The following is a 13,006-nucleotide window of genomic DNA, read 5'->3' on the forward strand; positions in this document are numbered from 1 at the left end:
CCGTGATGACCCGGCTGCGGGGACCGCGCATGCGCGGGGGCGCCGGAAGCGCGGAGGGGGGCGGGTTTTGTTTCCGGGTGATGGCGGCGGAGGGGCCGGGAGCCCCGCAGGTAGCGGCGGGGCCGGGGGCAGCGGGCGGGGGCCGGGGCTGAGGGGGGGGCGGTGGGCCCGGTGACGGCAGTGGCGGGGCCCGCAGGGAGTCCTTTCTGCTTTGCAGTGAGAGCGGCGGGGAGCGGGGTGCGATGAGCCGCGGCGCCCAGCGCTGAGCCCGCCCCGGGCCTGCCAGCGCCGGAGATGGCCGCCGAGCCGGTGAGTAGCGGCGGGCCCCGGCGGGCGGAGGCTGCTCGGCGGGCCGGGCGCTCCGGGATCCACCGAAACCGCGCGTCGGGAGCGTGAAACCCCAGGCGGGGTGTAGGCGGCGGGCTCCGGCTGCAGATCCGCGGAGTGAGGGGTTTGCGGGGGGCTGGGCGACGTGACCCGCTGGTGTGACAGCACGGCGGGGTTGGCAGGGCCCTCTGTGGGTCCCCCAGCCCAACCCCTGCCCAAGCAGGGTCACCCAGAGCAGGCTGCACAGCACCACGTCCAGCCGGGGCTGGAATATCTCCAGAGAAGGAGACTCCACAGCCCCTCTGGGCAGCCTGGGCCAGGGCTGCGTCACCCTCAGAGGGAAGAAGTTCTTCCTCGGGTTCAGCTGGAGCTTCCTCTGCTTCAGTTTGTGCCCGTTGCCCCTTGTCCTGTCGCTGGGCACCACTGGAAAGAGCCTGGCCCCATCCTCCTGACCCCCACCCTGCAGATATTGATCAGCATTTCTAAGGTCCCCTCGCAGCCTTCTCTTCTCCAGGCTAAACAAGCCCAGCTCCCTCAGCCTCTCCTCGTAGGAGAGATGCTCCAGTCCCCTCCTCATCCTCGCAGCCCTCCGCTGGATTCTCTCCAGCAGCTCCTCATCTTTCCTGAGCTGGGGAGCCCAGAACTGGATACAGTGCTGCAGATGGGGCCTCCCCAGGGCAGAGCAGAGGGGGAGGAGAACCTCCCTCGCCCTGCTGGCCACTCTCCTCCTAATGCACCCCAGGAGACTATTGGCCTTCTTGGCACCCAGGGCACGCTGCTGGCTCATGGTTAACCTGTCGTCCCCCAGAACTCCCAGTCCCTCTCCACAGAGCTGCTCTCCAGCAGCTCCGCCCCAGCCTGTACTGGTGCATTCGGCTATTCCTCCCCAGGTGCAGGACCCTGCACTCCGCAGTTTGTCGCCTTGGAGTCTCTTGCTGCCTCCTGCCATGAGAGCCTGTGGTGGCCGTAGAGCTGGCAGAGGGGAAGGCGGTCAAGGACAGAGCTCGTCACCGCTGAAGTCTGTTTTAGACGTGTCCAGAGGTCACCAACGCATCTGCTCTTTGTGAAACACCCTCCAGGGCTCTTCTCATCGGCGCTCGGTGGGGACGGGCATGGCAGGCGCTTGTCACTTCGCCGTCACCCGAGAAATGTCCACAGTCTTGTCAGTGCTGCCTGTATTAAAAATCATGTGGCAGCGCGAGTGTTCCTTTAAATGAGACTTTCTTCTGATTTGATTTTCCTTCTGGGCCCCTCACGTGATGCTGTTTTCCTCCCTTTGGTGTATTTGCATTTGGAGCTCCGTGTCTGTTACTGACTGCTTTTAGTTTGCGGCCGTGAAAATACTACACCTACATTTCAAATGTCCCTTAGTAACCGGCTGGCTTTCACGTGTGTTCAGCTGAAACACGGTTCTAGGGAATGAGGACTTCAGTTATTAGCAGGTTCCCAATTAAAAGTCTCACTCAAGAAATAAAAAGTCAGAAATCAGAGCTCTTAACTAGATTGTACAGGACAATTTCCAAGTTAATAAATTTTAAGAAAGGCAACTGATTTGAAGTATTGATTATATCACATGGCTTCTTGCAGACGATCCCCATCTGGCAGAACAAGCCCCATGGCTCAGCACGCAGCGTGGTCAGGAGGATCGGGTCAAACCTCCCTTTAAAGCCCTGTCCCCGAGCAACCTTTGAGGTGAGCGGGCTCAAAGGGGTTTGGTGATCGCGTGTGGGAAGCTGCTGTTCTGGAGCAGGACACGGTGCTGTCACGAGCTGCTCTTCTGTCAGCCACCTGTGTCTGCAGAGTTGTAGTCACAAGACTGTAGCAGTATAGTTTTATAGTTAAGATTTTTAAAATTTCTTTTTGCTAGAAATTCCGTTCTTGTAAGCGATTGTTGGCAACTTGAGGAAAGTAACTCCTAAAATAGTGTCTGTGGGCTGGGTTAGCAAGCTAGAGGAGACAGAAACGTGGAGCTGCTGAAGCGGTGCTTTGCTGTGTGACCTCCAGCAAGCCACACGCCCTCTGGGTCTGCGTTTCCTAAACAGCAGAACAGGGTTTATGGAAATGCTGACGTTGATGTTGAAGCTCAAGGACAGCACTGGGACTTGTAGTGGCAAAGTGTCGCGCGTGGCCTTGGCAGCGTGCTAAGCTGTATCGCGTGTCCCCTCGCGGCCTTGCTGTCTGGCAGAGCGCAGCGACACCAGCGCGCCCGAGAACACGTGCAGAAGCCGACACGCGGAAGCGCTGCGTTCTCATAAGCCGAATGGCGTTGCTGTCGCACATCGGACAGATGCGGCTGCCCACCTGGTGCAGAGGAGGAAGGCTCCGACAGCCAGTGCAGCACATCTGGGGTGGCTTCAGGAGACAGGACCACCATCTCCTTAGTGCAACTTTCTTCTTTTTAGGTTCTACCAAACGTTTCGGAGCTCTATTTGAACGATGTCCCTCCAGTCCCCACCTTGGCAGACGTAGTGTGGATAGCAGCAGACGATGAAGAAACGTATGCCAGAGTCAGGTTGGTTTCCTCTTTCTGTCTTCTGGTCCTTATCTTTATACGCTGCTTTATTTCGCATAGCCTAGGCCAGACATTGGTGAAGTGCTCACAACTTCCAGTCCTCTCGGGGTCTGATGCGGTGCCTGTTGAAAGACATTTTTCCCAAGAAACGGGGAAAAAAATATTGGACAAAGGAGCCTGGGAGGAATTCCTGTAGGAAGTGCTAAGAGCCTGTGCCATGCCGTATTTTACTCGCTGCACGGATCTGTGCAGAGTAACCCCCTGATCCATGGTATTTTCTGGTTAGAAAGTTGAAGAATTGAGTTTTCCCAGGACTGCAGTGTTCTGCCCCCAGGATTTTGGTTCTGGTCAGTTGAACTTCTGTCCTTCAAGCAGGGCAGTAGTGACAGGTATCTTGTGAAAGAGAAAATGGACTTTGAAATCGGAGGCCAAAGGTAATGGGTGAGTGACATTTCCCACATGCACCCAGCGCACTGCCCAGCAGGGAGACACGGTTACCAGGACAGAAATGACTTGAAGCCAGGTGAGCACGCCCAGACTTTTGTCCCTGTGTCCTCCCACCACATCTTGTGCCGCTGGGTCGTGATTTCTGTGACAGGCTTGCTGTTCCTCGTGACGCAGAGAGCGTTCCTATGGCAGCACAGCGCATCTGTACGGTGGTACCTGCGGTGGTACCTACAGCGTAGTGGTGCAGAGGCTTCATTCATTGTGCTGAAGTTTTCTGCTGTCCTGCAGCAGAGCGCTGCCGAGTGTTGTCACGGAGGGTCTGGACCTTGTAAGTGACCGACAGGTTTTTGTCCTGTAGAAGTGACACTCGCCCGTTGAAGCACAAGTGGAAGCCGAGTCCTTTCACCGTTATACAGCGAAACGCTTCAGTCCCCAACCTGAGGAAGCAGGAGGAGAAGCTGCTCGCCTTGAAGAAACCTGGTTTACCAGCCCTGAGCCGAACAACAGAGCTCCAGGATGAGCTGAGTCACCTTCGGAGTCAGATAGCTAAAATAGTCGCTGCAGAGTCAGGTAGGAACACAATGAGCGGGTTTTTTTTTGAACGAGAAGGGCTGAGTTGGTGAACCACGTTATCTCCTCCATGCAGAGCAGGCTTGTGTGTTGTTTTTCCAGCAGAGCTGTGACTCCTGCAGGTGGGATGCCGTCTTTGGAGTCATCTCGGTGCTGGTTCTGTGTTTAATGTTTGCTTCTGTTTTGCTGGAGGATTCCAGCTTGTTTTTAAGAAATACCAAGTCCTGCTTTGTGACTGTATTTGATCTGGAGGCCGATTCGTCCCAAGCACCTTGTTTCATGAAAACTTTTGGTGTGTTCTTGCCGTTCCTGCTCCAAGCTGGCCATGGGCGCGGGGGCTGTGTCTCGATTTGGGTGGGAGTGAGGTGTTAGGGTTTGCTTCTGTTGTGAAAATGACAGCGCCGTTTCTGTCACAGATAAGGCATTTGGGGGAAACCCTAGCTGAACTGACTTATTTCATACTTTTACTAAAATTGTATGGAGTTAAAAGCCATGTTTGAGCCACAAGGCTGAACTGTGAGGAAAGACGTTTTACTTTGCTTCCTTTCATGGATTTTCCTGTATACTCAGCTCTGAAAGCGTGGCGATATTTGGTAGGATCCAAATCCAAGTGGTTCTACAAGTCTTGCTGCAACAGTGGCTGGTTTAGAGTATGGAAACTAGTAAGGAGGAAATACCTTGGTATCTGTCTGGGGAGCATTCGGAAGGCAGAGTTGTTGATCTCCCAACTCAACATTGAACAGTTTTGCAAACAAAAGGAATTTTGTCCTTCTTGAAATGCAGCTTTCAAGAAAAACTGTTATCTTTTATGCAGAATACTTTTGCCAGTAACCAAGGCAACAGCTGTGTTATGGCTGCTTTCCAGAGCAAAAGAAGGGCGTATAATTCTTCCCATTACTTGAAAAAAAAGCCAAACCAGGATTGTGCCACACTTGGAATTATGTCAGGCAGGTTAATTCCTGTTTATGGTGGGTAATAGTGGGTGATGAAACCTTCCTTATCCCACATCTGAAACCAAATACTATTTTTAATTCCCAGATTGCTACTTTGCGCTGCGCTGCATGGTGTGTGCGCGAGACCAAACCTCTCGTGATCTGTGAACGACGGCGCGGTTGTCTGATTAGTGTAGCCCCAAGGGACTCGCAGCTTTAATGGCTGCTTGTATTGAGTCCAGCTATCCGCAAGCCAGAGATGCGTTTGAACATGAAACAGAGTTGTGGTGTTTGGTTTAGCTGAAATGCTGGTTTCTACATGAGAGACTTGCCTTCTTTTTCAGTTCAGTGTGATGGTCGGTGGGCTCCTAAGACTCTGATTTGTTGTCAGTAGTGTAAATATGTGTCACCACATGAGAACATACATGATGTTTTTAGCATGTGAGGTTGTGTTTAGATGAGAGGAGGTATTTCTTCACTTCCACGCTAAAGGGCTGCTGTGAGATAGTGCACGTGCTCCTGTTTCTTGTCATCTTTGGGCCTCTCATTACACGGGATCCTGTGTGCCTCGAGCCTCGGCTCTTACAGCAGTGGGGTGAAAGGAGGCCTCTCGGGGTGAGGGAGCCGCATCACCCTCAGCTCTGCAGGGAATAAGCGTAAAACAAGGCATGGCAGCTGGCCCCTTCGGAGGGGCTGCGTGTGGCGTCTTGCTTCCTTATGCAAGATCAGAGGAACACCCGAAGTGAAACAAAGAACAGGGGAAATTCTGTAGTTTTCTTTCTAAGTCCTGTCTTAGCTCTACAGTTGCTCAAGCTGTGTGCTAGGAAAGTGCATTTTCATTCAAGGAGAGTAATGATGAGGAAAATTAGAGATCCAGATGGGAGAAAAATGATTTAATCATTTAATACCTTTTTCTCTCCCTCTCCACTCAGCAATGCGTGCGGTTGTTATCAGCTGGCGGCTGAGAACAGTTCGTATTGACTTCGCATCGGCAAAGTCAATAACGGGGAGCTGTGATTTAGGGCCCAGCTGCAGCTCGGTAATCTGATGAAGCAGAGAACTACTTAGCAGGCTTATTTTGGAAAGATTGATGTCAAAAAAGAAAAATTGTGCAATCTGCTTTATTATATACTGTTAGAGAAATCCCTTAATTGGAAACTGATAACTATCTACAAGTTTACCCTTGAGGCCAAGGGTTTTCAGGTACAGTTTGTTTTCAGCACGGGAAGGTTCTTTCAAGGAGACGTGCATAAGCATGTTTCTGGGGTTTGTGTTTGGTTTTGTTTTCCCTTGATGTTTTATATTGGAAATACCTAACTCATTTTCACTTAATAACACTGGGAATTCATATAGCTGTTCTTATCCTCACTGCATTTTAAAGCGTGAACAAATAAATCCCATCTTCCCTGTGGAACAGGTGGATGCTGTTCTCATTTCGCAGATGGTGATGGAAAGCAGAGCAGGTCAGAATGGCCTCCAGTCACAGAGTGAATTGCTGTGGCCGTCTAGCACGAAACGCTGGAGCTCCTGCACCAGCTCTGCCTTCTCACCAGGCCTAGTGGTTGTGGGGGGAAGGAGTCTGAAAGGAAAAGAAAGGCAAGCAGTTCTTGTGGCGGTGAAAGGCAAGAGGAGGAAAGTTCAGACAGTTACGACCTGTGTTCTGACACAGGCTCCCTCTGTGACCCTGAGCAGCAGCTGCATCTCTGTTCCTCGATTAATTATCTGTAAAAATGGAAAAAGTCAACATTACCTGACGTCTGCAGGGACGGGGCGCAGTGTTGGAACTGGAGGGGTGGTGCGGTGACGGGCACGATAGGAGTGGAGATACGTCAGGGGGATAAAAGGCGCTGGAGGAGGTCTAGTGATGCAACGTGTTGTGAAGGGAAGCAGAGTGGGCATGGCGGGGAATGGAGAATATGATGAATGTGTTTTCTGATAGCGTGGGAGCGGCTGGCTGATGATGCCTCTTGATTTATATTCTTTTGTTTTGGGGAAAAAAAATAACCTACACGGTTTGGTATTAGTTTATCTATCCACCTATATTGTTTTCTTTTTCAGCTTCTGCTTCATTAACACCAGATTTACTATCTCCAGGAAGTTCAAATGCATCTTCTCCTTTAGCTTGCTTTGGACCCTCTTTCCAGTCTACAACTTCGTTTGTCATTAGCGACATCACGGAGGAGGAGGCAGAACTCGAAAGCCCCGAGCTCCCGTCAGTCTCCCTGCTTTGTTCTGCAACCTCCGAGTGCTGTAAACCAGACCCAAAGGATCCTGACGAGGAAGACTCTGTCTCTCTTTCCAAGGCCAGCAGTTTTGCAGACATGATGGGCATTCTTAAAGACATTCATAGGATGAAGCAGAGCAAAGACTTGTAAGTACTTCGTGAACTCTCTTGATTTTATTTTCTCTCTTTTTTTGTCGGTCAAATCATTGTAGGCACTGGATGTTGCATTCACTGCTTGTTGGTGCTGCTCGACATTCGTGATTCATAGCGGGGAAGTAGCTGTTGATAGCAGAACTTGCTAACGCTTAACATTTCTGGGTTTGTTTTTTTAATGCTGGCTTACCTGCCTGGGTAGAAAGCAGCGGAGGGGAACTGAAACCGATTAGCACAACGTTCGGCTGCTTGAACTCGTTCACCTGAAAAACACCTTGTGTTTGCCCAGATGAAAACCAGAACCGTTACATATTGGCAGCCGCCAGCGTGAGGTTCGTGCCGCCGTCTCTGCCCGCAGTGCTTCCAGGTGCCGGTGCTTCGACCGCCTGGCAGACCCAAGTGGCTGGGAAGCTCAGCAGCTTTTTCTGTGTGGCACACGCAGGAATTAACACACGGAGCTTCTCAGCTTCTCAGCTTTTGCATCTGAGTGTGGGCAAAGTGAGTTGTCACTTCTCTCACGAGGAGTTTACACAGTGATCATGAGAAGGCCTCAAGCTGCTGCCATGCCAGCTGCTGCGTGGCGGCGACGGGATTCTGCCCAGCTCGTAAAGTAGCTTCTTCAGTGCTTGCTGTGCTGCCTTCGTTGTACGTGTGGAATCGCGGTGATAAAGTTCAGTTTCCACATTTTTCAGCCCAAAGATCTGTCCAGCCATTATGTTGTGTGAGTAAGATTCCTGGCCAAAAATAACGTGTTGATGGCTGTTCGCATTTTCTTTGCCTAATTCAGTTTAAAAGAAATTAAATTCTCAGCGCTGAAACAGTTACGTAGTCAAATGAGAGAAATGTGTTCAGCTTGCATCCAGAGTGCCAGTACAGTGTCACATCTGTAATTCACGCAGCATACCCTTTTGCTCTTGTTTTCCTAAGTGTTAAATAATATTCAGAGCTTAAATGCTCATTTGCTTTAGGTAAACGCCTGTAGTCTTTCTTGGGGGTGAGTAGGATTCATGGACCACAGATGAATTGCTCTCTTCTTTCTCCCTGTCTGTTGCAAAGCAGTGCTTGGGGCATCCAAAACCAGTTCTCAATTATTAGTCAAAGGGAGAGAGAATTCTCCAGAAAAAGACCTGCTGTTGTGTGCGACTCGGCCGCGGTGGCTCTGCAGGGCTTCGGGTTGGGCTTTAGGTGACTTACCTGGTAAGATGAGAACGGTGCCGCTCTGTGGGTCATTCCCCGGCTCTGTTACATCCAGGAAAGTGTGTGGATGCTTCATGTTGTGACGTGTAATGTTTTAACTTTATCAGAAGCGTGTGTACCTCTAGGACTAAGCATTCACATGCAACAGTGTAATTATCAGTCTTCTAATTGGTGCAGACTGATATGTCAGCCTTCTGTGGAAGCAGACTTGCCTGGGTAAGCAACCTGTCACCATCTGTGGCAGATGAAGATACAGAAATGTGCATTATTCGGGGGGGGGGAAAAACCTTGTACAAATACAGGTTACAGTAGGGAAATCCGAGGCATTTCTGATCCCCGCTGGATATGCCAGCAGGGCTCCTGCCAGCACCGGCCCGGTGACGAGGAGCTGGGTGCCGACTGCGAGGGGAGGCCGTTTGCAAAGGCTCTGGGAAGGGCTGGGGCAGATCCAAGAGGCAGAAATGAAAACGTGACTTGTGCCTAAGAGTGTGTGTTAGCCAGGGCCCAGTTCACTGCTGGGCAGTGAGCGGTTGTTGCGCTGAAGCTGGGGTAGTCGGCTGTCGGTGTTACCCTTCTGCGTCTGGTGGCTGCGGGGCGCGGGAGCCCGTCTGCGGCAGCCGTGGGGGTGTCGGGGAACGCTGCAATGTAACGGGTCGCAGGTTTCCTCGACAGAACGTGTGAGAACAGCTAATAACGGGTGAAGGTGTTTGATCTTGCTGTTACCCCGCGAGAGAAGCCGTGTGAGTGAGTGGGAGGAAGAGATGGCTTGTGCACAAGGAAAGGATTTACCAACAGCGTTGATTCTTTTTAATGTCATAGAAGATGGGGGAGAGCATGGATTGTGCTGTAGAATACCTGGGGGGAAGGGGTAGCTGCCAGATCCCTCCTCACTGGGGTACAGTGGGCAAAGGAGCTGAGTCCTCAGGACCCTTTTTCCCCTTGCGACGCCTTGACTGATTAGCCAGGAGCGGGCTCGCGCTTGCTGCTGCTGCTTGCGTCAGGGCTAGGAATGCTTAATAGAAAAGCTCGAGACCTTTTACTGCTGGAGCTAAACCGTTTTCCTCTCATCTGTTTCCCTGTCTCAGCCTCTAACTTGTCTCCTATGTGCAACAGTGGCCTTTTAGGATATGGTTATTACAGCTTAATTAAAGCTGTTTGAAGAATCTCAGGTAGTTGAAAAATTACGTTCAGGAATTGGCTGCTGGTCATTACTTGATGAGCTTGAACTCCCAGACACAGTCCTCCAGTGTCCGGCAGCTGTGCGAGCAGCCCCCCGCTTCTCCAGCCGCACTCGCCTTGCGGAGCGCTGTTAGGTGACGCAGAGCGGTTCTGCGAGCGCAGGCGTAAAAGGATCCTGTACTCTTTAAGTGGATGAAGGTGCCAAATGATGCTTAACGAGATAACTACATGGATGCTTCTCTGATGCTCCTGTTTAGGACTTGGTGCTTAAACACAACCTTTGGAAGGAATGAGTGAGAAACGCTTGCAGAAATGTGCATGTTTCAGTGCGTGTGATGTAGAGCCTGGTACGGTGTCTGGTGCCCTCTGCGAGGGCTGAGTGTGTGCCGGCCGGGCCGCGCGCTCGCTGCGGGGTGAAAGGCAGGTAGCGTGAGGAGCTGCTTGGACTGCAGGGACGCTCTGACGTGTAAGTACTGCTGCGACGGGACTGGGCAGCTTCATTTTTCCATGGTTATTTCCTTGGCCCTTCGAGTGGCTGTAAAGGGCTGAGACGCTGAAGCTGAACGCTGGTGCTCCCTGGTCTCCTGCTGGCCGTGCCCCGCGGTAGGACGCGGTACCCTTTGGTAGGCGAGGTGCCTTTTCTGTCCCCGGTGCGGGTTGTCTGTCCCTGCACTCGTCCTCGGCACAGCTCGAGGCTGTGTCAGTGCTGTCTCCCCACTGCTTTTGGTGTCGCCTGCTTCGGTTTGCCCCTGTCCCTCTTCGGAGGCCGCTGGCAGACGCTTGGGTAACTGAATTCATTCTCAGGAAGGGTTTGGCGAGGGCTCCAGACCCTGTACTCTGAACTTTCTCTGCACCCTTTGCAGCAGGAACAGTTCTGTCTGGATGAAATCAAAGGCATGCTTCTGGCTACAAAATCAGCTTTTAAACAGCGGCACATTTATGCAACCGTAAATTAAGAACTTGCATCAGACAAATCTGACGTAGTGCTAAGGGTTACCCGTGAGCAGCTCCCTGGCATCTTACACAGCTTCCTAAAAGCCGTCAGTGTTAATGTGAGCACAAGCCCCTCCCAAACACATATGGAAATATATGGGGGAGGGGATTTTCTCTTTCAGGAATGTTTAAAACACCCACAGTGTCTTCTGAGCAAGGAAGGACTTCAGCTATTAAAAAAAAAAAGAAGTTAAGCTCTGAAATTATTATTGCAGGCTCTAAACAAAACCTTGGTGAGCCATTTGTGATGCCGGAGGAAGAAGGACTGGGTTTTGGCTTCCTGTAAAATGAGCTCACCAACACTTCTAACATGAGCTGCTTGTGTGAGCGTGTTGAACGAGGCAGGATGCTTTGGTAACAGAACGCTGCAGAAAAACTCATGTGCAGTAGCTAAGCAGAGGGGCACGTATACCAGCCTCTAAAATATCTGTAATTACCCGTATTTCATTATGAAAGCATGTATCCAGTCTATAGCAAAATTCGGGGGGGGGGGGGGGGATAGTTCCAGGACTTCTCCTGAAACTCCACACCACTTGTAGTTTTATATTGAGGGGACATAGGCTCTAAATAATTAATGAAGTTTTATTTTACTTACTTGTTACTAGCACAGGTGAATAAAAAAATGATAAAGAGCTTTGATGCTGAGATTTTCAGGATACCCCCTGATCCACAAAATGAGCTCCAGGATTTCTAAGCCAACATGAAAGGTCTGAACTTTTAGCTGCTTTTTCTTGTTTTGTGGTGGTGTTCTCACACCTCCTTCACTTGAGACAAAAGCTGATGAAAAATGCTGCAGAAAAATACTTTAAACAATCTACACCAGAGCTGCAAACCATCAACTCTGGCTCTTGACTAACACACTGCGCTTTTGCCTTCTGTGTAGAAACCGAACTTCAATGAAGGAGGAGGACCCGGCTGTTCTCATAGCAGAAGTTCTGAGAAGAAAATTTGCCCTGAAGGACGAAGACCTGTCCATGAAGGAGAAATGATGTTACTGTCGTTAAACTGTAAGCAAAAGTGTTACGCTCCCAAAATTTTCTCCACAGTAGCTGCCTTCCTAAGGATTGAGCCTTTTGCCTCTTTTATTAATTAGAAATGGTTTTGGCACTGGACACTTACTTAGGGAAGACCCCACGGATTTGATGTGTTTTCCAGGTATTGTTATATTGAAGAAAAAACTTTTTAAGAAGACGGAAGTTCTTTTCCACTTGTTTTGATGTTGATTATTGATAAGGATCTTGTGAAGAGTGCAACGAGTGCTGCTGGATGACCTTCTTTCTACCTACGAGTTTCCTTAGGTTCAAATTATGCATTAACTGATAACGGCCTTGTTACAATAGAACTAGTTACCATTTCCAGTATAAATGGGTGTCAAACATCCAGGTCTTTCTCTGTTCTGAGTACGGTACAGAGCTCCTGAGAATAAGCTAACGAACGCTTCCAGGTCTTCAGTGTTTTGGAGGTCGCCGAGTCGCGGTGGTGCAAGGCGTCTTCCCGAGAACTCTGCCCGACCCGGCGGTAGGATGAAGCGGCAGCCAGTGCTCAGACCCCTCCGTCACGTCTGCGGGATGCTGGCTGGTTTTAGTGTGCCCTGGGTGTTTCTTAACTCACAAATTATCCCCACAGTTGCATGACAGAATGGCCTTAATTTCTTGCTGGTAATTTAATGTTTCATTAATAGTCCTTGTATTCAGATAATGTATTTTATTTAGCATTCAAAAGGTCTATTTATTGAACCACCAATGCTAAGAACCGAGCACCCATCACGAGAGCTGTCCTCTGCAAAGAGGGAAGCAGGAACTTGGCATTGTCTGTGGCTGCAGTTCTCACTAACTGAAGCGGTTTCCTTCAGCTACACGTTCTCTGCAATGTTCCTCATGGCTGTATTTAAAGTATGATTTTTTTTCCTTTATATAAAATGGAGCCTTAATAAGACAACGGTTGTCCTTGAAGTTATTAACATGCAGATGTCCCAACATGGCACCCATGGTGCTTGCATCTTGTGTGTGGAATTTCTGCTGCTGCAGCTGGACGTACTCAGAGTCAAGGATTTTCTTAATCCACCAGGCCCTCAGCCCTTGAAAAATTAAACCATCATCCCCACCTTCGCAGTGAGCAAAGAGGCTGGTGCTGCCTCTGGCCACCCAGCGAGCGAGAGCAGAGAGAGCATTTACCTCTTAATCAGTTTTATGGGGAGTTGCTACAGCTCTTCCCCTCTCCGACGCACACCAAGAGCCGCTGGTCGATGCGAGCGTCCTCTGTCCCAGTACGGCTCCTCTGCGTAAGGGTTTGGTGGCAACACACCAGCCTACAGCGACGACGGAGCTGTGACCTGGAGTCCCTGTCCTGGGAATGCGCTGCATGTGCAGGCTGGATGTAAGAGTGCATCAGCGCAATGAGCTTTGGACTGTGACCTGACTCCGGTTTGGTCTGTGGTACCGAAGTTCTGGCCCAAGGGGAAGTAAAGACAGC

General features: G+C 50.5%; 1 protein-coding gene across 3 annotated transcripts; it reads left to right on the forward strand.

Moving 5' to 3' along the window:
• Nucleotides 1-43: 43 nt before the first annotated feature.
• MTFR1L (mitochondrial fission regulator 1 like) lies at nucleotides 44-12,472 on the forward strand. Of its 3 annotated transcripts, none has more exons than XM_075437745.1 (7): nucleotides 44-110; nucleotides 218-309; nucleotides 1,915-2,019; nucleotides 2,730-2,839; nucleotides 3,645-3,856; nucleotides 6,847-7,159; nucleotides 11,418-12,472. In XM_075437745.1, the coding sequence occupies exons 2-7, from the start codon at nucleotides 295-297 to the stop codon at nucleotides 11,521-11,523; spliced, it is 861 nt and encodes a 286-aa protein (XP_075293860.1). In that variant the 5' UTR covers nucleotides 44-110; nucleotides 218-294; the 3' UTR covers nucleotides 11,524-12,472. The 3 variants fall into 3 exon arrangements, with proteins under 3 accessions (XP_075293860.1, XP_075293859.1, XP_075293858.1); XM_075437744.1 differs by lacking the exon at nucleotides 218-309 and having other exon boundaries at nucleotides 76-110; nucleotides 11,418-11,541; nucleotides 11,690-12,472; XM_075437743.1 differs by lacking the exon at nucleotides 218-309 and having other exon boundaries at nucleotides 76-110.
• Nucleotides 12,473-13,006: the final 534 nt, after the last annotated feature.

Source organism: Opisthocomus hoazin, chromosome 17, assembly GCF_030867145.1.
Source record: "Opisthocomus hoazin isolate bOpiHoa1 chromosome 17, bOpiHoa1.hap1, whole genome shotgun sequence".
NCBI lineage: Eukaryota > Metazoa > Chordata > Aves > Opisthocomiformes > Opisthocomidae > Opisthocomus > Opisthocomus hoazin.